The sequence below is a fragment of the Aulostomus chinensis genome, chromosome 2 (genome assembly GCF_037954235.1).
Source record: "Aulostomus chinensis isolate RoL2024-O1b breed Wild chromosome 2, RoL_Achi_v1.0, whole genome shotgun sequence".
Lineage (NCBI taxonomy): Eukaryota > Metazoa > Chordata > Actinopteri > Syngnathiformes > Aulostomidae > Aulostomus > Aulostomus chinensis.
In genome coordinates, this window is record NC_141321.1 from 19,099,431 (window position 1) to 19,125,810 (window position 26,380).

Sequence of the window (26,380 nt, forward strand, 5' to 3'; positions counted from 1 at the left end):
GATGGACTCTTGAATCACCCTGGGAACACAGTGAGTGATGTGTGTTTGTGTGGTGACAGTGAGGGACGGCAGACGGAGGGCGGAAGCAGATGTGTGTGAGAGAGATGCAGAGCTGTGCCGCTATCACAGGGTGCCTTTGTCTGGATGGAGAGAGCGTTGAATTAAAGGCTGTTAACACTAGTCTGCACAGTCATATGCTAATGCCTCTTACTCTGAGAGAATAAATAAATTATGGTCCAGAAAACACATCTGAGTCCATGCTTGGCATTCCTCGTGCAACTCAGACTGTGCAAGAGAGATGCAGAGAGAGAGAGAGAGAGAGAGAGTATTCTTGCATGGAGAGGGGGGGGGGGGGTGGTTCTGTACAAAAATAGCATTGAAGGAATATGAAAGAGGCAAGACAAAGGGGATTCTCCACAACCTTCCTTTTAATTTTTTTTTTTAACTTAAGACTTAGCAGTCAGTGCTGCTGTAGGTGATGCTACATGGGAGATAACGAGAGATAGATCGGGGTAAGAGGCAGTGAGCGAGATTTGGACCAAGAAGAAAAAAGGGAGGGGGGAAATTTAAAGGGCAAGAAACGGAGGGAGATTTAGATACAGCCTGAAGAGTGAGAGCAAGGGAAGAGGCAGCACAGAGCAGGAGCAGAGGCGGTGGATGGGAGCAGAGAAGACGAGAGGCACTGACTGGAATCATACACATGGGAGAGAAGAAAACGGCGATTGCATGTGCTCGGTGTACATTACTGTAGAGTGTGGCTGCCTATCTGGATTGCTAGTCATCTGATCCCCAATAGCTAGAGGACATACGGGGAAATACATGCAGGCTGGGGATATAGGGCTGTGTGCAGAGGATGAACAGGCTGTGTGGGTTTTCTGGATGTGATCACTGTCCTCAGACCCCGTAGCCACTTGCACTGGTGCTGTTGCAGGCCGTTAGCCTTGCAGTTAGGCGGCAGCAGTCAGTGATTGATACAGGATGAGCTCCAAGCACACCTCCGACTGGATCCCCTACAGGTACTGTACCACATTCCCAAGAACACAGGAAAGGGCACAGTGTTTGTCTTTTGAAGCAGTGTGTGCATGTGCCTGGGTGTTTATGTGTGTGTGTGTGTGTGTGAGACAGAGAGAGAGAGAGAGAGAGAGAGAGAGAGAGTGTTCAGTTGTGTGAGTGTCTGACAAGGAGATCACACTGATTGTGGTGCTATTGAATATGCACTGCACAAATAATGTCTAATGCAAGATGAGAACTTCACATTATACTGTAGGATATTATAGCACCATGTGTGCTACTGTGGATGCAAATATTTGAAGACAGCACCACAAAAAACTAAATCTTATGTTTAACAACATCAAGAAGTATTAAAGACTACATGTCTACATTTTGTCCTTAATTATTACACTTGTCTTTTTTTATGAATGATGTATTTCCAAAAATACAGTATTGCTGGATGCGGAAGTAATATTTTCTTAAATATTATCTTTTGATAGATACATTAGGTACATGTACACAAATTGATAACTTAACTCGTGTGTGAATTTGTGTGTTTAGCGCACATCTTCAAATGGGATCTTTATTGAGTTATCTACCATCGTCATTTGAAGACAAAATTTATGTCTGTGACAAGAAAAGCGTTAATTAGCATTTTGTGTATTGTAAAATAAATTGCAGCATTTCAAGTGCATTAGTGACACTGCTCATTGAACACAAATTAACACGGTTTGACGCATCAAGATGAAAAACAGGTAATTTATCTGGGTGAGGGTTATGTCAAATAGAAAGGGGGAAATTGCTAATTTGATTAGAATGACAAAAATGCAGAAGTCCAAAGAACAAATTGCATTTCTTGGGTGCATTGTACGTTTGGCCTTTTCACCCCTTCATGATTTGTGTCAAAACAAAGTGTGCAAAGAGGTGACTGTAAAAACACAGCAGAAGGAAGTGTGCCATTTCAGCGAGATGGTGATGGGGGTGGGGGTGGGGTGGTGGTGATGCGAGATTGGTGGTTTTTCAATGAGCATTTTTTTCATCTGGTGAAGCTACCATGAAAAATGCATGGGCTGCTGTGCAGAGTTGGGGAAGAGAGCTGCACTGCTCTCATCTCATTAGAGACTTACAGTGCTCGCATTCATGGAAATGAACAAATGAAGGAAACATTTGTCACAAACACACACACACACACTTCAGCATGTCAGGAGTGCTTGTGAAAACCTTATGGATTTTCTTGTTTTCTCTGGAAAAGGAACCTTAGTAGAACAATTGGAATCATTTGCGTCATTTTTATCCTGGGAGATTCGAATCGAAGGTTGCCTGGTTTTCAGAATTAGGTCTTTTGATGTACAAGGTCAATTTGGACATCGGTGCCCCCCCCAGATTAATTTTCGTACAAACTCTTTTTCATGAAACGTCATAAAAACTAAGCATACCTTTGTGTGCATATTAATGTCCCTTAGTGTCATCAGGTGCTGCAGATTCCTCATTAAGCCAGAGACTGACACACACAAAACCCGGTTATGCATGTGCAGTTGTGTCAAGAGGAGTGATAATAATCAAACTCTCCTCTCTCTAGGGCCACTCATGACAAAATAGAAAATGTGCTAATTTTCTTGCAAACTTTAGAACCAGCAGTGAAAATAAACCCTGATTTTTCTAACAAGGAATTGAATAATAATCTGTTAAGAGGTTCAAAACTCATCCTGAATTTCACAGTGTCATGCTGAGATGAAGCCAATTGCACTAGAGTATGGTTAAACAAGCTAAAAGGCATCAGAGCTGGAAGTGATATTTTTCTGCCATTGGGTTGTTGACACTGAATTTCACCTTAAAGTTCATTGTGGCATGTAGACTGTTAAAAGTGCAAGTTGGCAATACACTGATGCAGTGGTTTGCACTGTCGCCTCACACCAAGAAGGTTCCAGGTTTGAGTCCCGGCTCCATCACAGGATCTTTCTGTGTAGAGTCTCCATGTTCTCCCTGTTCCTGTGTGGGTTCTCTCTGGTACTCCAGCTTCCTCCCACAGTCCAAAGACATCAAGAGGGGACGAGGTTAATCAGATATTCTAAATTGTGTGGTTGTGAGAGTGAATGGTTGTTTGTCTATATGTGTTGGCCCTAGGATGGACTGGCAACCCGTCCAGGGTGAACCCCGCCTCTCGGCAGCTGGGACAGGCTCCAGCCCCCCCCGAACCCGTACAGAATAAAGAAAATGGATGAATTGATGGAAGTACAAGTTGTTGCTGAAACAAAGAATTATTGGCAGAAACAAGGAAATGCTTAATTATTGCTGACTAAAGTCTCCATTTACCAGTCATTTCCATTCTGACACTCACCTGTGGTCACACTCTTTGGTTGATTGGTTAAAAGAATGAAAACCCTTCACTCAGAATGATTTTCTCCTTGAAATGGACCTGTCTGTGACCAGTAACTTCAAGCTGCTAAAAAGGAACCCGCTGAGCCTCATGTATCATCTCAATTTCTAGCAGCCACTAGATGACGAGTCCAAATCGTTAATACTTAGCACCCATTTGTGACATGTACCATGAGTGTAGCAATGGTCGCTACAATTATTAATCGCTGCAAATAATTAGAGCAGTTGTACTGAATACACCACGTGTTGCCTCTCTTTGGCACCTCTATCATTTCACAGCAGGTCTGTCTTCCTTTCCCGAGTCACGCAAGTGGCAGAATCTCCATAGAAGGCAGAACAAGCAGTTCCGTTACGTGCCAATGACTTAACGCATGGCACGTCTCCATTGTGGCTTTGGCGTAAGAGTCTCAGTCCTGTCTATTGTACAACCATTTGCAGCAGGGTGACGCGCTTGTGTGAGTGATTGAAATATTCATGAGATCCTTGTTGTCCTGTGACTCTTCGTTGCCTCTCGAAGGGAAAAAAGTGATATTACGAGAAAAGACACTGGGACTAGCTTGTTCAGGCCAATCAAATCATCTCTGTTAAGAGTTGGAGGCGTTAGAATTTGTCCAGTCTGTCACTATAACCAGATAACATTTGGGCTCTTCTAAAAATGTTCTCAGTTAATAACTTCTTACTTACAAAAAAGTCCTCGGCACCAACACACGACACCTGTCACTCTTTAAGGTGTGGTTTTCTACAAAATGGAGGTGTGTAACAAACATCAAACGTACTGAACTAAAGCTTTTTCATTCACTCTTTTCTGAGGAGTTAATTGGACCATCTTTCTCATCACTTTTGTCTTCTCTACTTCATCATATTTGTTTGAATTTCAGAGCATTTCACACCTTCTTTTTTGGAGAATTCTAGCTTCTCTTAAATAACTTTCACTTGAAAAGGCATTCATTGTTGTACTTCATAAAACAAATAATTCATAAACTTGAATCTCAAATTATTCTATAGATATTTATGTTGCCTGAGCAAATTATAAAGCTCTCATCAAGCTCACCATCAGTGTGTCACGTGACACAATAAGAGGCTGTTTGAACTCCAGAGGAGCAACTCCATCTGTCTCATTATCTCCCAGTTTGATGCCCATTCACACACTTGATCACTCTGATTGCACACATGGAGTGGTTTGTTTATCTGTATGTGTCACAGAGTGTGGGAAGTAAATACATTTTCATAACATCTGTGTGGGCCTTTGTCTTCACCTACAAGCAATTTTGCAGAAACGCATGTTGGACAAATGTTTGCTGATTGATGCTACGCACTATAACCGCAGGACTGAATATCAACTCCCTCAAGTGAAGAATAAGTTGTAAAAACTATCCTGGTCTTATTAATCATGCAGCTATGGCATGATTAGATAATTAAATCAAAAATAAAAGCGTTTGCCAAGCAGGGAGATATGAAAATGAAGTACAATTTAACATTAAAATAAAAATAAAAATTTGAGGCGCATTCTCAGTTGTGTCAGTTAGCAATGACATTAATAAAGAATATAAACAAAACACCTTTATATGACTTAAAACAGCATTACAAAGAGCTTTGCTTCTTAAAAGTAAATAAGTGAATCCAGCAATTAAAAATGGGAAACAGAGTAGACTGAAATAAAAGCAGCCCTAGACTTATCATTAGAAAATTATGAGAAGAATGGAGAGTATCAACCAAACCGATCTTAAAACAGAGAGTGAATTAACCATGATCGCCATTTATCATTCGTATTTAGGTGATAATATGTTGTGTCACAGCATGCATGAGAGATTTCCCCGCTCGTACTTTTTCTAGAATGTAAAATGTGACATAGACGGCGATAGAGACATCATTACAGTAAATAAGGTAGATTATATATTTGTCTCAAAGCAACGGCATTTCTTTTTTTATGTCAAACCCTTGGAACTACTTAAAAAGTCCTACAATAAAGGCGCAAATAAAAAAAAAAGAATAATATATGAGATCATCAGATACAGGTGAAAGATTTTTTTTAATCACAATTTGCATCTAAATATAATAAAAAATTATCATGAGAAGAAAACAAAAGCTTTTCAGTAATTTCATCATTGCACCTCTCCCCCACCGCCCCTCATCCTCTGGTGCTGTAACTCGTACTCTTGTGGGGGAAACCTCTCATCGCCCTCTAATTAGGAACCTAGGAGGTCTCTCTGGGGTCCCTGAGATCCCTGGCCACACGAGCTGAGGGGGACAATCAGTGAGTCTGCCACTAGTGGTTGAAAGTTCTGGAGATGGGAGGGAAAGACTTTGTGGCAAAATAGGAACAGAGAACATCAAGCTAATTGATTTACCTAAATAAATATCCTGTCATTTTGCTAATGCGATCTATTAGTCTAGTCACCTTTAGAAAATACAGTTTCGTGAAAAGCAGACCAAGAGGCACAAGAGAGTTCTGACAGGTTTTGATCCTGCAGGCCAAAAGGAGCTAGTGACATTCGCTGGTGGTGTTCCTCAATCAATCACCTTAGTTGAGATCTTTTTGGAAATTTTTTTCTTTCAAAACAATACCTCTGGGTTACCTGGATTGACATATTAAAAATAAGTCTTGAAAATGTTGTAGAGCATGACAAATGACAGAAGAGGACTAGCATGGAATTGATGTTGGTTTGGAAACAATATTTGTGGAAGATCCTCGCAACTATTTTAGTAAAATTTTGCCAATTAATGTACTGTAGTTCTTAACATGTGATGTGTAAGGACTCAGATGATAAACGCACACAAACAATCACAATCCTTTCTGGACATCTGAGTTTCTTCTGTTTGGAATTCTAGGATTTGTATTTTATTTTTTTAATTCAGTTCTTGTCCTGGTTGCCTTCCCTATTTTAGTGGCTTGCATCAGTCTTTGTCAGCCTCACCCGCTTCCTATTTGTGCTCTTCTCTGCTCTCATGTCCTGCCGCCTGCTCCTTGTTCTGTCATTATTTTGTAGTAATTTAGTTGTGTTGTTCGTTCCACTGTTTGTCAGATCTTTTTTTTTGATAGGACTGTGTAATCTTCTCTGTTTAGTTCAGCTGTTCACTTTGCTTTTATGTGAGCAGCTTTGGACAAAAGCATCTGCTAAAAGATGTGATGTAATGTAATGTAAATATCAGTCCTCCAAAATGCTGCTGGCTGCTGGTTGCTGCTCTTGAGTCCATCTCTTTTGTACTTTTCCTAGTGCAACTAACCGATGTTGTTTATGTCATTTTATATAAAAATCACCAAAGAGAAAAGATTGAAAAAAAAAAAAGCCTTTGTCAAAAATGTATCAACTAAATTGAATATTATGAAAAATAATCCAACTGTTCTATGGAACTTATTTCAAGTGTAACTGCATAATGATGTTTTCATTTCCCGTAAAATGACATTTCATTTCAGTTTGTGTTTAAATTGTCTTGTGTGACAATGGTCTGATCTTTTTCTTGACTCACGCATCACCTACTTCCAAAGTTCATGGGAGAGTCAGAAAACAACACAATTCAAATGATATTAAAATGAGATCGATGAGACACATAAATACAGAATTCTGTGGCTGTCTTAATTAGCTTTGACCTCTGACCATCACGGTCTTTCTAATCGGCTCAGAGTCCAAGTGAATTATTGTGGCAGAATTTGAAGAACTTTCCTCTGAGATATCACGCTAAAGAGAAAGGGATGGATGTGCAGATTAAGGCTTAATGAATACAAATCTAAAAATATGATAGCATTATGAAAAAATTTAAATAGTTGTACTTTTCTAATGAAGCACACCTGACATTGATTATATGATGATGAGTGTTAGGCTTAAGGTAAGCTTAGGTTCAGATTAGGCTTGAATAATATTTATCTCTTCAGATTCACATGTATTTGTGGCTTTTTTTTATTATTGAGTATAAGACAGCAGCAGTGTGAAAACTAAATGCTAAGTTGTCATTAGAGAAACAGTTTCCGCCTAGTCGAAATCCTTTTGTCAACATTGCTTGCGCTACGGTGACCTTTAAACATTTGCCTAGACCAGTGCCATTATGTCAGTATACAGAGCACCAACAAATCAAATAAGATTCAAGTCAATTCTGGTGTTTTGAGAGAGAGAGAGAGGGAGAGAAGGAGAGGGAGAGAGAGAGACATTACCCAGTTGTGTTTGATAGAGTAAACAGATTGGAAAGGCAAACCAGGAAAGGTATTTCACAGGCTGACATCAAATATGAGCTTCATATTGTGCAAGGTGACTGTGCTGCATGGATATATTCTTGCATTGAATGTTCTTTAATTTTGATCACCTTCAAATGTTTTGTTTTTGTTTTTTAACTGAGAGAAAAATATTTTTTGTTTTTCCGGTTTCTGGTCAAAGCAGAGTGGGCTGGTCTAGTCAAAGTCATGAAAGACCTGCTGTTGTCTGTGGAAGCTAAAGACTGCACAACATTAACCTTGGTAGATATCAGTGCAGCTATGAAACCGTGGACCACCACTTTCTCTTAGAGCACCTGGAGCTCTGGGTGGGCTTTGAATGATTCTATTCTTACCTTGTGGAGAACCTTTTCAGGTTCTCCTATTAGACTGTAGATTGTAGATCACCATATAAGAGAGGGACATCGATTTCCCCCCTCTTGTATGGTGAGCCTCAAGGATCAGTGTTTGGCTTCATTTTCTTCTCATCACACATGATACCCAAAGGGAACGTTACGTATAAGTATGCCGCGTCCTGTCGTTGCTATGCTGATGACGCTCAGTTGTATACCCTTGGAAAACTGGTGTCCAAGGCAGCTTGTTCTGCTGTCTTAATGTCATCAAGCACCGGATGCCACAGCTTCATACCACGAAATAAAAGCAAGTCGGAAATTTTTATTTCTCATTTTCCCTGACAAAAACAGTGCTTGCGAATAGGTGATATGATCAGGGATCGGAATTAGAGACATGATATTTCCCAACTGTCCTCCCAGAGCAATGAGGTCATCTGATAATCTGCTTCGCTCCTTCTGAACAGTTGTTTTTGGTGTAGTGGTGTCCAGGATGTGGCAGAGCCTCCCTCTCATCAGCCACATCGCATGTCTTAAATCAGTGTTTGGCTTTTTATAGGTGCTTTTTTGTTGTTTTTCATTTTCAGTTTCTCAGTTTATTTATTCATTTTCTGTTCTTGTCACGTTGTTCAAGCACTGGTTGTTTTAAAACTTAAGGGTTTAAACTTTACAGATTTATTGTAGGCAGCACGGTGGTGCAGTGGTCAGCACTGTCACCTCACAGCAAGAAGGTTCCAGGTTAGAGTCCTGGCTGGAACACAGGATCTTTCTGTGTGGAGTCTGCATGTTCTCCCTGTTCCTGTGTGGGTTCTCTCTGGTACTCCAGCTTCCTCCCACAGTCCAAAGACATCAAGAGGGGACGAGGCTGATTGATACTCTAAATTGACCGTAGGTGTGACTGTGAGTGTGAATGGTTGTCTGTCTCTATGTGTTGGCCCTGTGATGGACTGGTGACCTCTCCAGGGTGAACCCTGCCTCTCACCTGAAGGCTGCTGGGATAGGCTCCAGCCCCCCCCCCCCCCCGCAACCCTTAACAGGATAAGCGTAAGAAAATGGATGGATGGATGGATGGATGGATGGGTGTACTGTATATCATTTGTCAGAGGAACAACATATTGTTCTCCTGCAGAAGACAAGATAATCTGGGTGGCAGTGGGACATGAAGTATTAAAGATCAAAAGCTTTTAAAATACAAACTGACATTGTGGATTATAGAAGATACTAAAGGGGATCATTTCTCCTCTGTGACCAAAAAGGTGTGTTTACTAATATGTACAGTGAAAATCCAGTACTGTGTGTGTGGGAATGTGAAGTCAGTTTTATTATAGGTTACAAAACAAATGTGCCTGAAAGGGCTTTACAATCTGCACAGCATACAGCCAACTCAGTGTTTGCCTCTGTGACAGACGCTGCTGTCCATATGCTTGATGACTCTTTGATACTGTTAAGTGTTCTCAAATGTGAGTAGTGCAGTCAAAGACAGACTGTGACAATGTTTGCTTCTGTACATGCACTCAAGTCAGTGTTCCTGACAAATTTGCAAATGAAAATAAAGACCAAGAAACTAAAATGGATTAATTGAGGCACGGTCTAAAATTAAATCATTAGTTTTGAGTAATTAAAGCAGTAGAACAGAGGACAGAACAAGAGAAAAATGAAGCTCTCTTGCTCCATTCATAAAACCAAGCCATATTTGTTCTTTTTTTCTGGATTCTATTCCATCAGCTTACGCAGTATATGTGTTCTGACTAAATCATTTCAACTTGATTGATTCAGAGAACATAACTGTTATCCAAGATGATATCCAAGATCTCAGTGTTTTAAGCGGAGTTCAGCAGCTCCCGTCTCTTACACCAAACTGAAGCATTGGTCTTTTCAGACTTTGTGTTTGTGCCTGTCTCTAATCAAGTTCAGCTAAGGCATTCTGCTTCATGCATTCATAATATCACCAGAGACATAAATTGAGTTAGAACGACGAGTGCAGAAGTGCATCATGTAAAGTACGTTCAGGTAGTCAGGCTGTCGGCAGGTTTTGATCTAATTTGTGAATGCGTCCCATTAATGGCAAGATTCTGAGACTTAAATGATCCCTCCCCTGCCTATGGACAAATAAGGGGCAAATGAATTCTGTTGGAAACCTCTCTGTGTCATAGCAACAACACTTCTCTCTATTGTTGTGCTGACCTGGCAGTATGGGTTGACTGTAGTGCTGCTGACACGCAGCACCTAGTCTGTGCTCATGGATGAACAGAGATTTAAAAGGGATTTAAACATGAAAACAGAAACTTCACTTGAAATTAAGTTGGCCAGAGAGGTGACCGTGCCCATGTAGGAGGCCTTACGGTTACCATTTCACAACAGTTGGCTTCAAGTGCGTGATCTTTTGTCAAAGGGCCTCTGTGGAGCAGGTTATCAGCACGAGTTACCATGGTGATCTGTAACCCATGTAATGAGGAAACCTGAGTTACTAATTGTAAGACTTTGCTGTCATGTACAGTTGTCTTGTTCATCTTTTCCATCTCGCTTGTGATATATCAGTAAAATTGAATGCACCATTTAGCAGTAATTGTTTTATCTTCATATCGATCCTTTGACGATGATCATTTATTTTAACTATCTTGAACTACAGCAGTTGACCCCTTACCTCCTTGGTACTGGTTTAGTAACCTTTGTTCAAGAAGCCAGAAAAAAGATTTAAAAGAATTTCTTAAATGTCTCCCTCACAGAGGTTATGTTTGTTTGCATGATATCTCCAAAACGAATAGATTTTGATGAAATCAGGTGGAAAGATAATGATGCTGAATATGAAAAGGGTGATAAACTTTTACCAGCACTTTTACTGGATCTTATTTTAGATCCTGGATCATGAAGACAAGACAGCATATATCTATTTGTGGTATTGTTCTCCTTGGTGGATGTTTGTGATCTCTGAGTGTTTTCTAGTTAGGTTTTGTTTAGTCTACTGTGAGGAACAGAGCCCTCATTATTTCCTTTTGCTTCAGGTATAAATGCGCTTTTTCACTGATCCAAGTGTTTAGCTTTGTATTCATAGTAGCAACTAATTGTACAATTGTAAAAAAAAATGTCTCATTTGACGGAAAAATAAAGAAGTATTTAACATGATTCTCACCATTTTTCTTTTCTTTCTTTTTTTGCTTTGCAGCACTTTAGATGATGAAGGCACCAACCTTCGACAGCAGAAACTAGATAGACAGGTATGTGTTTTCTGTTCTCGATGCACTTCTGCCAACCGAGCAGCAAACAAGCAGTTATATCATGATTTAAACTTCTATGGCTACATCACGGTGCCAGCTAGGACTTGTTGTCGCCCGCTGCGATTGTATTCTATAGAAAGGGTGTAAATTAATGCACTACAAAACTGAAGAAGTGTAAAATACATGCACAAAGCCAATGGAATTATTTATAAGGTGTTTTTTGTTGTAAATAAGAAAACACATCATGCTCTTTGTGTTGATTAAATAGATACACTGCTTCACATCAGAAATATATTACAATTTATGACTGATTTGATTAATACATTGTTGTATACAACCATTTGAACACAATTGTAAATGTGATTCAGCAGCAAGATTTTAGATGTGTATGCAACATATCTTACAAAAAAGGACAAATCTTTTAGAAGCAAGTGAATATTGGATGAGCTTGCAACTGTTAATTGCACCACTTATTAAACAGATGAAATGATATAAATACTTTTTATATTATATTGTGCATAAAATCAATTGCTCTGGTCTAATTCATTTGGTCTTCTTACACTTTAGACTTTCCACCAAAGAGGGGATAAGCATTCTCACAACAGTCAAAGATTTTTATCCATGAGATCCTCGTATGATATTAGTTTCATCAGCAGGCAAAACAAATGTATGAATTTTCTTTTTTTCTGTTTAAAGTGTTGTTTTGCATGTCTGGCCTTACTAATGTGAGCAGAGGCTGTTGTGTGTCATCAGAGCTGCAGCAACAGTCCTGCAGTCTTTCCTCAATCAATCAATAAGATGCTCTTCTGGTTGTCTGTTTCACCTGTAAGTGAGCTGTTTTTAACAATAGTGAAGGGTTGAAAGATATCATTTTAACTCATTTACAGACTGAATCCAATTTTCAGGATGTGTACATCATAGATAATGAATGACTTGGTAGCTTTAATTATTGATAGGCTGATTGATTAAGAGAAATAACTTCCATTATGATACATGACGTACCAAAGCATGAAAATCCATTTATGTATGTGTTTGTGGAACTAGTGGTGACCTCAGAAACATTTCATAGGTGAGGACCAGATCTTTGGGTGGGACATTGAAACTAAAAGCTAAAGTTGAATTTCAGGAATTTTGTCTTGCTGTTTCAGTAGATGAAAACCAAAGAATCACATACCGATTCAGCCAATTTGATTAAAAAAAGTAGTTAATGTCACTCACAATCTGATACGTACAGATTAACACTGTTCCAGTCAATATTTTGAGTTCGACTACAATTTTTGCTTTTATTGCTTTAAGTATCTGTTAAAAGTTTATTGTCACAGTTAAGAGTGGGTCAACAAGCCTGTGTGACTCGTAATTCCTAAAGGCTTAAATGGAATTGAGCAGATATTAGTAATTTAGATTTGATGTTCAAGGCTTAAAGATCAAATCTTTGTACTGCAGGTAAATGTAGCTTCCTTTCTGGGCAAAGATGAGCTGCACAGGAGATACTAGAGGGTTCTAATGTTCTGCTCCCTCAATTCGCCACTAATAGAAACCTTCAATATTTGATGAGCTCTGGTTGGAGGACGTTGGTACAGGTGACAGTCCAGATGAATGGCTGTATTCAGTCTCATGTCAGAATGGTTTGGGCAGCATATGCTCAGACGTCTGCAGATGCCAGCTGCTGTTATTTCTTCATCATAAAACTAACTATGGAGATAGCTCACGCCACTGTAATGTCATGATGAAATGGATGCTGGCAGAGTCATTGTCGTGCTACTTTAATGCTTGTGTGCATGTACATTCAACCTCCACTACAGCGAGTACTTCTTGAGCAGAAGCAGAAGAAGAAGAGGCAGGAGCCTCTAATGGTTCAGTCCAATGTAGATGGAAGATCCCGCACTCGCCGCACCAAACAGAGTGAGGAGCAGGCTCCGCTGGTAGAGTCCTACCTCAGCAGCAACAGCAGCACCATCTACCATGGTGAGTAGGAGGGGCAAACTTAAGAAACATGGCTTGAACAAAACAGAGGTTTAAACTTCTTCATTAATACTGAATATTCTTATTTTCAGGAAACATTGGGATAAAGATACTTTCTTGTGCTGTTTTCCTGCTAATAAGAAGTGTAAAAAAAACAAGGCCAAATATCAAACTATTTGAGATGTTGCGTAATGAAAAAAATCAATTGTTGAAATTGCCTCATAGGACTGCATGGCTCAGAGATAGAGTAATCGTCTATCAACTGAAGGGTTGCTGGTTCGATCCTCACTTCCCCTGGTGACCATGTCGAAGTTTCCTTGAGCAAGATACTAAGCCCCTAATTGCTCCTGATGTCCCTGCGATGGAGTGGCGGTGAACCCGCCTCTCACCCAATGTCAGCTGGGATAGGCTCCAGCCAACCTGCGACTCTTAATGGATAAGCGGTATAGAAGATGGATGGATATTCCATTATAAATTAGTGCTCAATCTGACTACATATACTCTACCATGTATTTCAGGATTTTATACTTTGCTGCAAATCATCTAGTACTCACAGTTAAGTTTGTGTAGAGAAATGGTGTCAACACTGGGACTGATGAAGCCAGCTTATCTACACCCTGAGACCAGAGCAGCAATCTAATCCTCAGTTCTGAGGGGCTTTTCTGAGCTCAGGGCCATGAACTGCCACACTTCCTCCTGAGAGAAGAGAGAATATGTATTGACAAAATGTCAGATTGCATGTGGTTGATATTTAGATGGAAAAAAGGGGGAATAATAACCTTATTACTGTGGACAGATTGTGATATCTGAAAGGATGTATCCTCTGATCTTAAACACCGTATTGCACAAATTTAAGGAAAAATCACTAAATCTGAACTGTCAGCTTTATACGATTGACACATACTGTATATTTTCATAACATTATATTAATTAGAACTTTTAGACAGTTTCAACACTGTAGCAGTTTTCTAGAACAACAAATAATGGCAGACTCAATAAAGTGTAAAGGGTTCTGTTTTTGTTTATCTTGTTCAAAAGAAGTGAACTGTTTATTAACTGCTATGTGGTATTTTTCTTCCAAAAAATGTACAATATTGTCTTCTGTTGAATTTTTCTCATTCTACGTGCATCTTCCCTGGTAACCTTTTCTGTGTTTCTGGCTTTCTTCATCTTTGTGTGTAGTGCAAGAGGCTGAACAGGAGGAAGTGAAGGTGACAGCGGACCCACAGCCACCTCGCTCATCTATAAAGGGCCGAGCATCAGCCAGCTCCACTCCACAGACAGGCAGCGGCAAGAAAGAGAGGAAGGGGAAGCACAAAGGTCAGACTGCCAGCATTGAGACAAACAGGCAGTTAGACAGTGTGAGAAACATAGAGAAGTGATGTGACAGGCCACCCAGAGAAGAGACTGACAAACAGAATTAGAGAACAAGTAGTGATCCAACAGACAGGAGATGCTGGAGCCGCTCAGCGATCATCTAAACACCAGAAGCACTTTTGTAAATGATTCTTGCAAAAAGTGAGGTTATCGCTTTTCAACCTATTTTCCTGATCTTTAGAATTCATGCGTAAATAAGCTGATCCAAGTCGTTTGAAGTAGCCAGTGTAAAAGAAAGTAAGCCAAATCCTTATTATCCAGCAGCTGCAAATGCCCGCCCAGGCCTCTCTTTGCAGACCTCAGATAACAGCCTGCCTGTTGAATTTTCAAGCCACATCTGGCAACAAGCGGAGCTAAGCCGCTTGTCACAACTCAACTGTCTGCACTGATGTGTGGTGGCTGGAGTGCCGTTACATCTGCTTCCAAACCACAAGACGAGACGTATATTAATTTTTGCCTAAACTGTGCACTTAAGAATTCTCACAGGATCGCACAGGAAGTGAAGTATCAAGGATCTTCAGTTGTAAAGTTTGACTTGGATAATAGGAAGAGTGTGAAATAATTCAACAAAAAGTGCATTTAGTTGCAATTAGGTCTTGGTATTTTGGCAAAGCTACCTACAATGCTGACCTACAAAAGTTCACACACTACAGAGGGAAATGATCAGACATGAATCAGGCAGTCCTGAATATCATTTATGAGAAACAACCACTTGGGGGAAAAATATCACAATACAAGGGAAAAATATGGCTCGGCAAGACGCCTTTACTGCAGAAAACAACCCAGAAGGAGAGAGAGAGCTATAAATACTCAGGGGAAGGAGTTACAGCTCAGAGAAGCAAAGCATCCAGCAAGCAAGATATTTGACATGAGGGAAAGTCTCAATATAGAGAATAAGAAAGAATACAACTATTTGTTATTTAATGTAATTCAACTTGTGCAATGGCTGCCCATCTCTGTAATGATTGTTACAGAAAAGCAAAACAAAAGACTGAAAAGAAAACTAGCTAGATGTGGACAGTCAGGTCAGTTGCACCCCTTCTCTGTCTCTGTCTCAAATTTAATCCTGTGTGCTCCAATTAGAAGAGTATGATAGAGCAACGCAAAAATAGAATCAGGAATGCTTAATATCAATTACTGCACACTCCAAAACTGGACCAAATTTACAGAATAGTTGCTCGAGCTACTCAAAGAGACTATTCATTAAATTTCAGCATCTGAGATCAAATATTTTATACACGATTGGCAAGAATACCATTCATTATGGCTAAAAACAGGCCCCTCTGGGCCAAAACCATTTCAGACTATTTCCTTCTTCTATGTCAGCCGCATTAACAGTCTGGATCTGTGCTTGAATGCTTGGCGTATTACGGAGTGTGTGTGTGTGTGTGTGTGTGTGGGGGGGGGGGGGCTCTTTCTTCTAACACAGATGAAGCTAATGTATTAATAAAGATGCCATCATAACCTGAAAACAGAGCACAATCACAGAACATCCACTTACTCATCCAAGTGTGTACATGTGGAGATATGATCAAATTTAGTTGGACCCATTAGTTCTACCGTAGGGAACAGCTTTCTGCTAACAATTTTTAAAATGCATTGACATGAGACAAAAACAGCAGCGCCACTATCCTATTGAGATGGAGTTTGTTCTTGTGGCTCAGCAGGGATGGATAGCCTGGCCTCCCAGCAGGAGGATGGTCAGATCCAAATCCTGACAGTGGGTCACACCACCACAGAGGAGGGTGAGGCAGAGGCTGTCATGAGCTGCTCTCAGTCACAGAGTAAACAGGACCTGCGGGTGACCATGCTCAAGAAAGGTACCGCTCATGCTGTCAACAGCAAAGTATATGGGTCCATATTTAAACCCACAGCATCCTGATCCACTGCTGAGGGAAGGAAAGTGGAGTACTTGATCACACTGGAACTAACAGCTGCAACCAGAATTATAATTTTGTAGGGTTGCAATAAAATACTTCATGGATTAGTAATCATTTAATTAAAATTCAATTCAGGCATCATTTTACTGCCTTTAAATATAAGTATTTCACATTCAGCTAACTGACCCTTACATACACCTTTTGTTATGCTTTGCGCCATGAACGCTAAAGTCAGATGTAAAATAAAATGCTAGGTATTCTTACTAGATATGTATTTGTTCTAGTAATGCTACAGTGAATTTCTAGGATCATAGCATGGGTTAACCTTGCTTTACTTCAACCTCAAACTGTGCAAGGTTTTAAGTAACCTGTACGTGCAAAGATGTGTACTGTAAAAGTTGACTAGATGTGATGGTGCTCCAGCGTTCCTGTATTGCAGTATCTTATCTCATGTATCCAGTTAGTGGCAAGGATGATTGCGTTCTATTGTCACCTCCTCATTTCTTGAAAACATTTTTTTGTCTGTGAAGGTATATCCAGCAGTATGAATTTTGATGAAGAAGAAGATGACGAAGATGAAATTAGCTCCAGCTCCTCACAGCTCAACAGCAACACCAGGCCAGGGTCTGCCACTAGCAAGAAGTCGTGTAAGGTAAGAAATGAATTTCACACCACAAATTCCTGCTCTCTGTGTGATGTCTATGTTCTGCTCAGCAGCCTGGACAATTACCAGCAGATTACAAACTGACAAGAATGTAGATTCAATTTAGTGGCACAGCTGGACCTAATTCAATTCATGGCCGAAAGTACAGTTTGGTACTTTGTCCCTCTACAACAAAAATGATTTTGCTATTTTTTGCTTTGATTTATTTATTTGCTGCATAGCTTTCCTCTTCATGCATAGTATCGTTCAGGAGTGGAATCTCATATTCACAATATACATTCAAAAGATACAACGATTCTTGACAGCAATGAATCTCCAGTACACCACCACATCCATGTAATTGAGGAAGACGGATTACTGATGTTAGTTTCACAGAATTTGAGATGAACTGCACTACTAAAGGTAAAGTCATCGAGAGGGGACTTTGTTTATAAAACCAGCCATTTTTGATAAAGAAGATAAAAAAATATCAATGTTTTGTGCCAGTGTATCACTGTGGGAAGGTCGGCATGGCTCGGAGGTAGAGTAGATGTCTAGCAACTGAAGGGTCGCTGGTTTGATCCTCACTTCCCCCAGTGACCATGTTGAACTGTCCTTGAGCAAGACACTGACTCCCTAATTGCTCCTGATGGCCCTGCGACCTGTCCAGGGTGAACCTCACCTCTCACCCACTGTCTGGGATAGGCTCCAGCCACAACCCTTAACGGATTAGCGGTAGAAAAAATGGATGGTTAAATGGATGCGGAATCATAGAAGTATCAAAACATATTTCACAGTATTGATATTTGGTCCAATCCCTCAATGATACCATAAGAAGGCAGTAGAACAATAATCTCAGAGACACCTTATGTAGCTCTTGGAAACATCTGTTGGGTGATTGAGTGCCTCACATGAAGATCCAGGCAGGTCATTGTAAACACTGATATGTAGTTTATACAACCAAATGTAGGCATATTAAAGTTTTTTTTTTTTTTTTTTTACTAGGTTGTACTGCAGAGCAGATTGCACACATAAAAAGAAGCAAAGCACAACTTGGGCACCAGTTGATTTGAATCACTTTAGGCCAGAGATTTAGTAAGACCATAATATGATCTACTCAGTTAGCTTGTAAACAACATGTACAGTCAAGCAATCTTGAACATAAAGCTGTATTCAGAAGTAAACTGCAGGTTGTTTTGATTCAGATTCAGATTCAGATTCAGATGACTTTATTTATCCCCGAGGGGCAATTAAAATATGGTACAACTGAGCAGCATGACATTAAAAAAAAAATAAAAAATTAAAAAACGGACATGACAGTGGGAATAAATAAGAGAATAAAAATAAGATTAAAGATAAAAATACAATAAATATACTACATACAGTATGTATGTATTTGCGTGTGTGAATTGGTCCATATTGCCTGCACGAATGCTTGATTGGCTTAGCTGGTCATCAGTCAATGACTAAAACCGGAAATCACAAATCAGAATTTGCCTCAAGAGGCTGCACAATCTTTACTCTGTGCAAAAGCATATCTTCTTAGAAAATTTCCAAAAAATTCCTTTTTAGCAGGCAGAAGAAGGCAGAAACCTCTGAGAGATGGATGGGTGTCTTCAGTTTCAGCAGTGCCTGCATGAACAGCTTACATTAAGTTCTGGCAGTCAAAAAGAAAGTTGTCATCCATTTTAATACAACCTATATTAAAATGGAAACTGCATGAATATGACAAAAGAAGCCTTAAGAAATAAAAACAGGGCTGGTAGTTAAAAAATTTTAAATAACTTTTTTAAATCACAAAGGACCAATGCAGACCAATGATGGAACTGAGCTGTCAAACTTCAGAAACAAACAAACACTTTTTGACTCAAAATCTTAGATGAACGAAAATGCAAATAAACAAATTATCACACTGGATGAAGTTAAAATAAACTGAATGAGATTTGCTTGACAAACCAGTTATGAATGTGACAGTGTGGTGCAGACACTGACACCACCTGCTGGCCAGAAGTGGATCCACCTGTTGTTCGGTATCATTGCAGTACAGAATGTTTTATTAAGTAGGTAAACATACACAGAATGTCAGCTTTTCTTTTTTTTTTCTTTTCTTTTTTGCTTCAAACGAGGGCATGTAGTTGTCACCAGGATGTTTTCCAGCGTATTCCACCATGTGGTGCTCTCTCACTCAGAAAGCCCTAGCTTTGTGCAAGATGTCTCCATCACCAGCATCGTACACCTTGAGAACAAAATGTTCTACACTCAAATATATTTATTGATTTTCTCCCCCCAAGTGTTTAATACTGCGTAACCTGCTTTTAGTGAAACTGAAGGAAATGTCTGTTTACAGTTCTCTTATTAAATGGTTTTATTCACTTTTTACATCTACAATTCTACAATTTCATTTAGCAGACGCTTTTGTCCAAAGCGACGTACAACACAAGCAAGAATTTAGACTTAATTAATGAAAAGCCCATAGGAAGCGCAAAAGTGCTTCAGTTGTGATTTGGTCACAGGTACTGCCATCTAGTGGCAGAAGAAGTGTCGCCCCCCCTCCCTTTTTTTTTTTTTTTTTTGACAGACATACAACATCACACAACACAGTTAGTGCTGCATAATCACTAAGTGCTGGGTCTTGGACCCTCTGACTTATTCTACCCCACAGGACAAAGAGGAGAAGAGTCAGGTTCAGTGCCTAGGTGCTCTCTGAACAATTGAGTCTTAAATTGTCTCTTAAAAGTAGAAAGGGACTCAGCAGAACGCACAGAGTTGGGTAGTTCGTTCCACCATTTGGGAACGACAGAAGAGAAGAGTCTGGCTAGGGATTTGGAGCAGCGCTGGGCTGGAAGCACCAGGCGCCTTTCGCATGCAGAGCATAGTGGGCGAGAAGGAGAGTAGACCTGGATCAGGGATTCCAGGTAGGCTGGAGCTGTTGTTGTGATTGTTTTGTAAGCCAAGAGAAGTGCCTTGAATTTGATCCTGGCTGCCACTGGAAGCCAGTGAAGAGAAACCAGCAGCGGGGTGACATGTGCCATTTTGGGCTGGTTGAAGATCAGACATGCTGCTGCATTCTGGATCATCTGCAGAGGCTTGAATGAGCATGCAGGGAGGCCTGCCAGAAGAGAGTTGCAGTAGTCAATGCGTGAGATGACAAGAGCCTGAACCAGAAGCTGTGTGGTCTGTTGGATCAGGAAGGGTCTGATCTTCCTGATGTTGTAGAGGGCATAACGGCAAGACCAAGAAACTGAGGCCACATGAACCTTAAAGGTCAGCTGGTCATCAATCATGACACCCAGGTTTCTGGCTGAGTTTGTGGGCACAAGTAGGCTCGAGTCAAGTTGGACACTGACCTGAGGCTGAACAGATGGACAAGCTGGAAAGACCATGAGTTCAGTTTTAGAGAGATTCAGTTGAAGGTGGCGTTCCTTACATTCTGCACAAGTGACAAAGTGCATCCTAATAATTTCACCATAAAATTCTCAGAATACACTGTGATTTTGAGTCTTCTACCTCACAAGATCATGGAGCCCACATTCAACCAGATAGACCTTCATCGACTGGTGTGACATCAACCATCATTCTCAGAGTTACCACAAGGCAGAGATGGACTCTGACCTGAGGCGAATGACTGACCATGAGCCAGTGGTCGTTAAAAACCAGACAGTCACTCCGGCATCCTGGTATAAATACTTTGGTGCTGGAACACACATTGATAAGATGAGCAGCGGCTGAACTTTATATATGAGGTTTGCCTGAGCTTCTGGAGGTTATAATTAATCAACAATGAGGCCAATATGAATGTGAATTATGTACCTACACAACAATATATTTTGCAGACCAGAGCGATCAAGAGTAGCTAAAATAGGTGAAAAAAACTTCTCAATCTGACAACACCGGTGCGCCTGGATTTGAAAAATCAATGAAAAACGCATCAAAAACAAATGTAAAAAGCCCATCAGCAAATTGAATTGGACTGGGGTGGGGGGGCACCTATGCTTATGTTTAACGGTATAAACTGCATTATGTGATATGGATTCATAGCAACAGCTATAAAGATATGAGGAAGATAGAATACAAGCCCACAAAGAGCCTCTATGAGCAGACAGTCAGAAAACAGGCACATAAAAAGACCCGCCGCTGACACTAATCTGAACCTCTACTATCAGGAAGACAACTCTCTGTGTGCCAAAGTGCAAATCAAATGGCTTGAAGCTATCATTAAGTCCAGCCTCCATCCAGCTTCTGAACTCCTCTGCTCAACCTTAATACACACATAAGCACTTTTGCCTTTAGCACTTATTTTTAAATCATTGAGTTGCCAAGGTCTGCTGTGCAATTAAATGTCTCTTTTGTTCATCGTGATTTGTCAAACATCATGTCAAGTGCTGCTTTGTCTCTATGAGGGTTTATGATTTATTCAAAGCAAGAGGCAGTATTTCAGGAAAGTAAAAGTCACTGTACGTTATAAAACCTTCCATCGGGAACAGGTTCACCTTTCCTCTACTTTCTTCTAGAGTTCAGTGATGTTTAAATCATCTTGGTCTGCTTTAGTTTTCCTTCTGCTTGAGGTGAGATGATACTAGAGGTGGCTAAGGTCGGATAATCATGACCTGCCTCTAGAGTCTGTTCAGGATGAAATACAGGCCGTTACTGTACCCATGATAACAATTATGCTTCTTCTTTCCCCTTCAGTCAGATTCAATCTTTCAAATTCACACCAGATCCTTATTTTAGACACCATGTACTCATTCTCAGTCCCAGTGGATCTCTGATCTCCAGACTCATTACTCTCGTCTAATGAAAGGCACCTCTATTTGCTCACTCACCGGTCCATTATCTCAAGAGGGGTCATGCCCTGGGTGGGTTGTCTTTTCCTACAGGAAGTTGCCTCGGCGCAGACTCCGCCAGTTACTGAACCAGCTGTTGACGTAGATGACCTGGAAGAGTTTTCTCTCCGACCTGCACCCCAGGGGGTCAGAGTGAAGTGCAGAATCACCAGAGATAAGAAAGGGATGGACAGAGGGATGTATCCCACCTACTATCTTCACCTTGAGAGAGAGGACGGCAAGAAGGTGAGACAGGTCGTGGGGCAGATGACAGAATGTACCACTCACGCTGCACATCGCAGGATTTGACTGACAATTATTTTTGTCCTGTTATATACACTAATATTGAGATCAGTCTCTCTCAGTTAGTGCAATATTTAATTTCCAAAATGTGTTTTTAGCCACACGAACAGGGTGTCTTTATTTGTGATGCTGATATTTTGCTTGCCTTTTGCCTCAGGTGTTTCTGTTAGCAGGCAGAAAGAGGAAAAAGAGTAAAACATCTAATTACCTCATCTCCATTGATCCCACTGATCTGTCTCGAGGTGGAGAGAGCTTCATTGGTAAACTGAGGTGAGTCCTCAGTGTTTGACACATTCAATTTAGTTGAAGGTCACTTGCTCGGCTGGCGTAAGTCTCTGGCGCACGTGCTCATAGAACATTCTCCCCGCAGTGTGTGAACACTACCACAACATGATACTTCATAAACGCCTTAAACTGTGAAACGTAGAGAGATTTACCTGTCGTAATGACTATTGTGCAAACTTATTTGGCAAGGATTTTAAATTTTCAGGTTATGTACTTATATATTGTTGTACCACTATCGTAAAGGCCCTTCTCCTTATACACAGCCCTACACAAACGGTACGTCCCACTCTCTTTGGGCTGGTCCACTGCTGCTGTAATAGCTCTCAACTTGTTCTTTCTTCCTTGGTGCACATACATGTTATGAAACCGCACCTACCAGACAGCCTGGAAGCGTAAACTGTTGGCGTAAACTTAATAAAATGTTTCAACGTGATCCTTGGACCTGTGATTCTAAACGATGTGTATTGATCTGAACAGTTACTTGGCGCAGTTGAAGTCTGCTGTCTCATTCCTTCTCTGATAACTTCAGATATGTACAGCAGATAAGAAACAATCGTATGTGTAACCAAACAGTTTTTTTCTACAAAAGCTGCTTAGCACAAGTGATAAACTATGTGGGGCTTCACTGTTAGTGGATGTTATGTAATCATTAGTAATGGATTTTTCTGGAATGAGTACAATCTAGGTTAAAAAGATTATGTTAACATAATAAGTGGTTCCAGGACCACAACTGTAACCTTTTACTTAGTGTGTAAGCTATATATTTTTTGCCTTGTGTGCTCAAGCCTAGCCATATCCATAGAAAAATAACCAAAACAGCAAAATGATTGGTTGAAATACACGTGACTATGACTTAGCTATTGTTTTAGAACAATACACAGAACTAATATGTGTAGTGAGTGACCTCATCCAGGCCCCAGGTCTGGATTTGAATATTGCAGACTCCTCAAATTTTGTCTCACAGATTTGTTTCTGCAATCAATCTGTTTGATACAATTGTCAGAAGCACTGGGCTGCTCTTTCTGTCTGTCTGTCTCTCGTTCCCTCTCTCTCTGTCTGTCCCTGTCTATCTTTGTAACAGCACTAATGCCTAACTAAAATGTCATGTATATTTATACCTCCATCATAACTGTATATTTTCCAGAAGTTTATTCATTGTTTAAGGCTATATTATGACAGTACAACTGGTAAGAAGTGAGTCTTGACGTAATCCATAGCGACAGCTTCAGGGCTCCACGGAAACTCCTGGAGAGTTTAATCAAATATGGCTCTGTGCAGCCTTTAATCTTCAGAGCTAGTCAGACCATTGGTCGATGCACTGATCAAACCTTTGCAATCACAAAACCACTTGAATGATAGGGTTCTAAATTTAAATGAACAGTGACCTTTCATCTTGTGCCTCTCTAGAGTCCTTGAGGGAGCAGATTAAAGGAATAATCTATATGGGCCATACTGTGTAGTCATGTTGCTAACAGCTGTGGGATTGTCAAAGCAGTGAAAAATCTGATCCTCTGACTATATATCTTTTTAAAACTGTAACATCCCACTCAAGCACTTAGACTTCTCATATGTACTCCTTGCTCAAGTGTGGCTTTATTGTGAGGATATCATGGCGTCTTCTGAAACAAACAGTTTTGTCCTAGAGATACAAAATGTGAAGCTATATAATGGAGGACATGCAGCACACATAAGTGTCACTTGAGTTGGGGATGCTGAGGGATTGTCCTCACCACTTTTTGAAAACATTTATTTAAATGGGTTTGACAATTGCCACAGATCATGTCATTAAAAGAGAGATACAACACCCAAATGCGCTACTTATTTTGCACACTTCATCATATTGCAACAATGTGGCTTAGCTTGGGCATTGAAATAAACCCAGAGGTTATTTCTCTCAAGAAGAGACAGAGTGTATGATGCTGTATGGAGCAGTGAGACCTGTTCAACTCAAATTAACATGGAAAAGACATCATTGATTAATGCAGTGATTTGATGAGCAAGTGTGTCAGTGGGATTGGGGGATGACATTTAATTCCAGTTCCACCACTGACAGCACTGCTGATGTCAGTATTGAATTCAGCATGACTTGTTTCTGATGTGCTGCCTGGGAGTTGCAATATCCAAGCTCTAATATGATCTCAGTATTAGTAGAGATGCTTTTAGCTCCATAAATATTTTATTGTTTTACATAAGATTGACAAACATGAGAATAACAGAGACTGACAGCTTTGAAAGGTGTCATAAAATTAGGGTGTGGCCCACACAAAAAAGTGTGAAATAGAATAAATGAGTTCATCTCTCTCTAAACGCCTCTTCATTTCTGGCTGGCAGGTGGAGAGTCCTGGCTTTTCAAACTTTTTGGGGTCAGTGACACCTATGGGCCGTTTTGACCTTCTTCTTACCTTGCTTGGGAGCATCTTCTGTGTCTGTGGAGCCGATAGTATTCAGACCTATGTCCTGATGTTCTTGCTTATTCCTGAACTGCTTTATGGCTAAGTTTACAAGCTAGCCAATCAGCTCTTGATTACCTTTTAAAAAATCAAACTGGATACAGGACACCATGAAGCTCAGACTAATAAATAAATGTCTTAATAATGTGCATCAAAGAGCACTGTCCATGTTTCTGAAATGACAGCGCTCTGTTGTGGAACCATGTTTGAATGCTATTTGTGCCGCTGCAAGAGAAACTATATCAGACAGTAAGAGAGAAAATAAAGGTGTGCAGTTACTGGCGTCTTTGTGAAACCTGTGTCTCAGTTAGATGCAGCCTTAAGTTTAGAGAAGCGAGCTTGTGACTGGAAGGTCAAGGTCAATCTGTTGCCTCTTGAGCCAGAACCTAAACAGCTACAATTTCAGTAGCGCTGGAGGGCAGAGACTCATGTGACTTTAGCTCCTTTCTGTAAGTGTTTCATACTTGGAACCTCTTTGAACCAGCCAGCTTTTGGGATGAGAGGTGAAAAATCTTGAAGAACCTCAAGTCCAGTTGTCATATAGTATTAAGATATAAAATTATAAATACATTGCAGTAATTTTCCCACTAGATGTATCATAGAGCCCTTGATGGCCATTTGAGATTCGTCTTATGTAGATCAGGTAAAACACTTTTTGAATAATAATTATTAAAAATAACATTTTGCGTAGGACATCAATTTTTTTTGCAAGTAAAGTGAGAATAAATGAAAAGGCACAGATGGTGGTACACAAGCAAAAGGCATTTTATGTTTTATTTTCATATTTAGTTTGTCTTGGCCCTCCAAGAGAAAACGTTTTTGCCTCCCATGATTTAGATAAACTACTAAACTAAACTAATCAACATAAGTAAGCTTTCTGTTTACATAGTAAAATGCTCATGAAGGTCATTTAAGCCTTTGAGAGGCAAAGCATGAGCCTCTCAAGTTCCTCTGTGGTTGAATGATGTACTGTCAGGACGTAGACGTGACCATCCTCAAACCCACCAGGTCCATCCGAGCTCCACCTCAGTTCAACCAGCAGAAGCGCAACATTGAAAACAACAGTTGCTTTATTTATTATGTAAATTCTCAAACAGAAAAGATGCGAGTTGCTCCACTGCAACTTGCGGCACTGTCATACACAGACGCCACTCATTCGCTCGATTATATTGTCTTTCTTTTGCAGGTCTAATCTCATGGGAACCAAGTTCACTGTATATGACAGCGGTCTGAACCCTATGAAGACCACCACCAGCATTGAAGATAGCAACTTGCGTCAAGAGCTAGCAGCCATTTGCTATGTGAGTTCAGCAAAATATTTGTAAGCCTTTTACTGTGTTTTGTTTTTTTCAAAGAGTTTGGAGATGAATGTACAACATTGCAACAGAATACAGTTTGTAATTGGATGTGCTGCCAACAAATCATGATACAGTTTAACACCACAGCTCTAAAGGGAAGCAGGATGAAAACTAAACAATTCTATTTGTTTTGGAGATACAATGACTTGGTTAATGTTTCTCATGGCCTTTGAAATATAGTTTAA

At 40.2% G+C, this 26,380-nt stretch overlaps 1 protein-coding gene across 3 annotated transcripts in view; it reads left to right on the forward strand.

Moving 5' to 3' along the window:
• tub (TUB bipartite transcription factor) overlaps positions 1-26,380 on the forward strand; it is a 52,517-nt gene that overhangs the window by 22,811 nt on the left and 3,326 nt on the right. Inside the window, exons 1-9 of one of the 3 annotated variants that reach the window (XM_086182826.1) lie at positions 590-1,016; positions 11,063-11,114; positions 12,917-13,079; positions 14,259-14,396; positions 16,121-16,273; positions 16,864-16,985; positions 21,854-22,045; positions 22,260-22,372; positions 26,024-26,138. In XM_086182826.1, coding sequence (XP_086038952.1) covers positions 979-1,016; positions 11,063-11,114; positions 12,917-13,079; positions 14,259-14,396; positions 16,121-16,273; positions 16,864-16,985; positions 21,854-22,045; positions 22,260-22,372; positions 26,024-26,138 — 1,086 coding nt within the window. In that variant the 5' untranslated portion in view covers positions 590-978. Of the gene's footprint in view, positions 1-589; positions 1,017-11,062; positions 11,115-12,916; positions 13,080-14,258; positions 14,397-16,120; positions 16,274-16,863; positions 16,986-21,853; positions 22,046-22,259; positions 22,373-26,023; positions 26,139-26,380 lie in introns of those variants that run through there. The other 2 variants (XM_086182817.1, XM_086182832.1) reach the window with 2 other exon arrangements.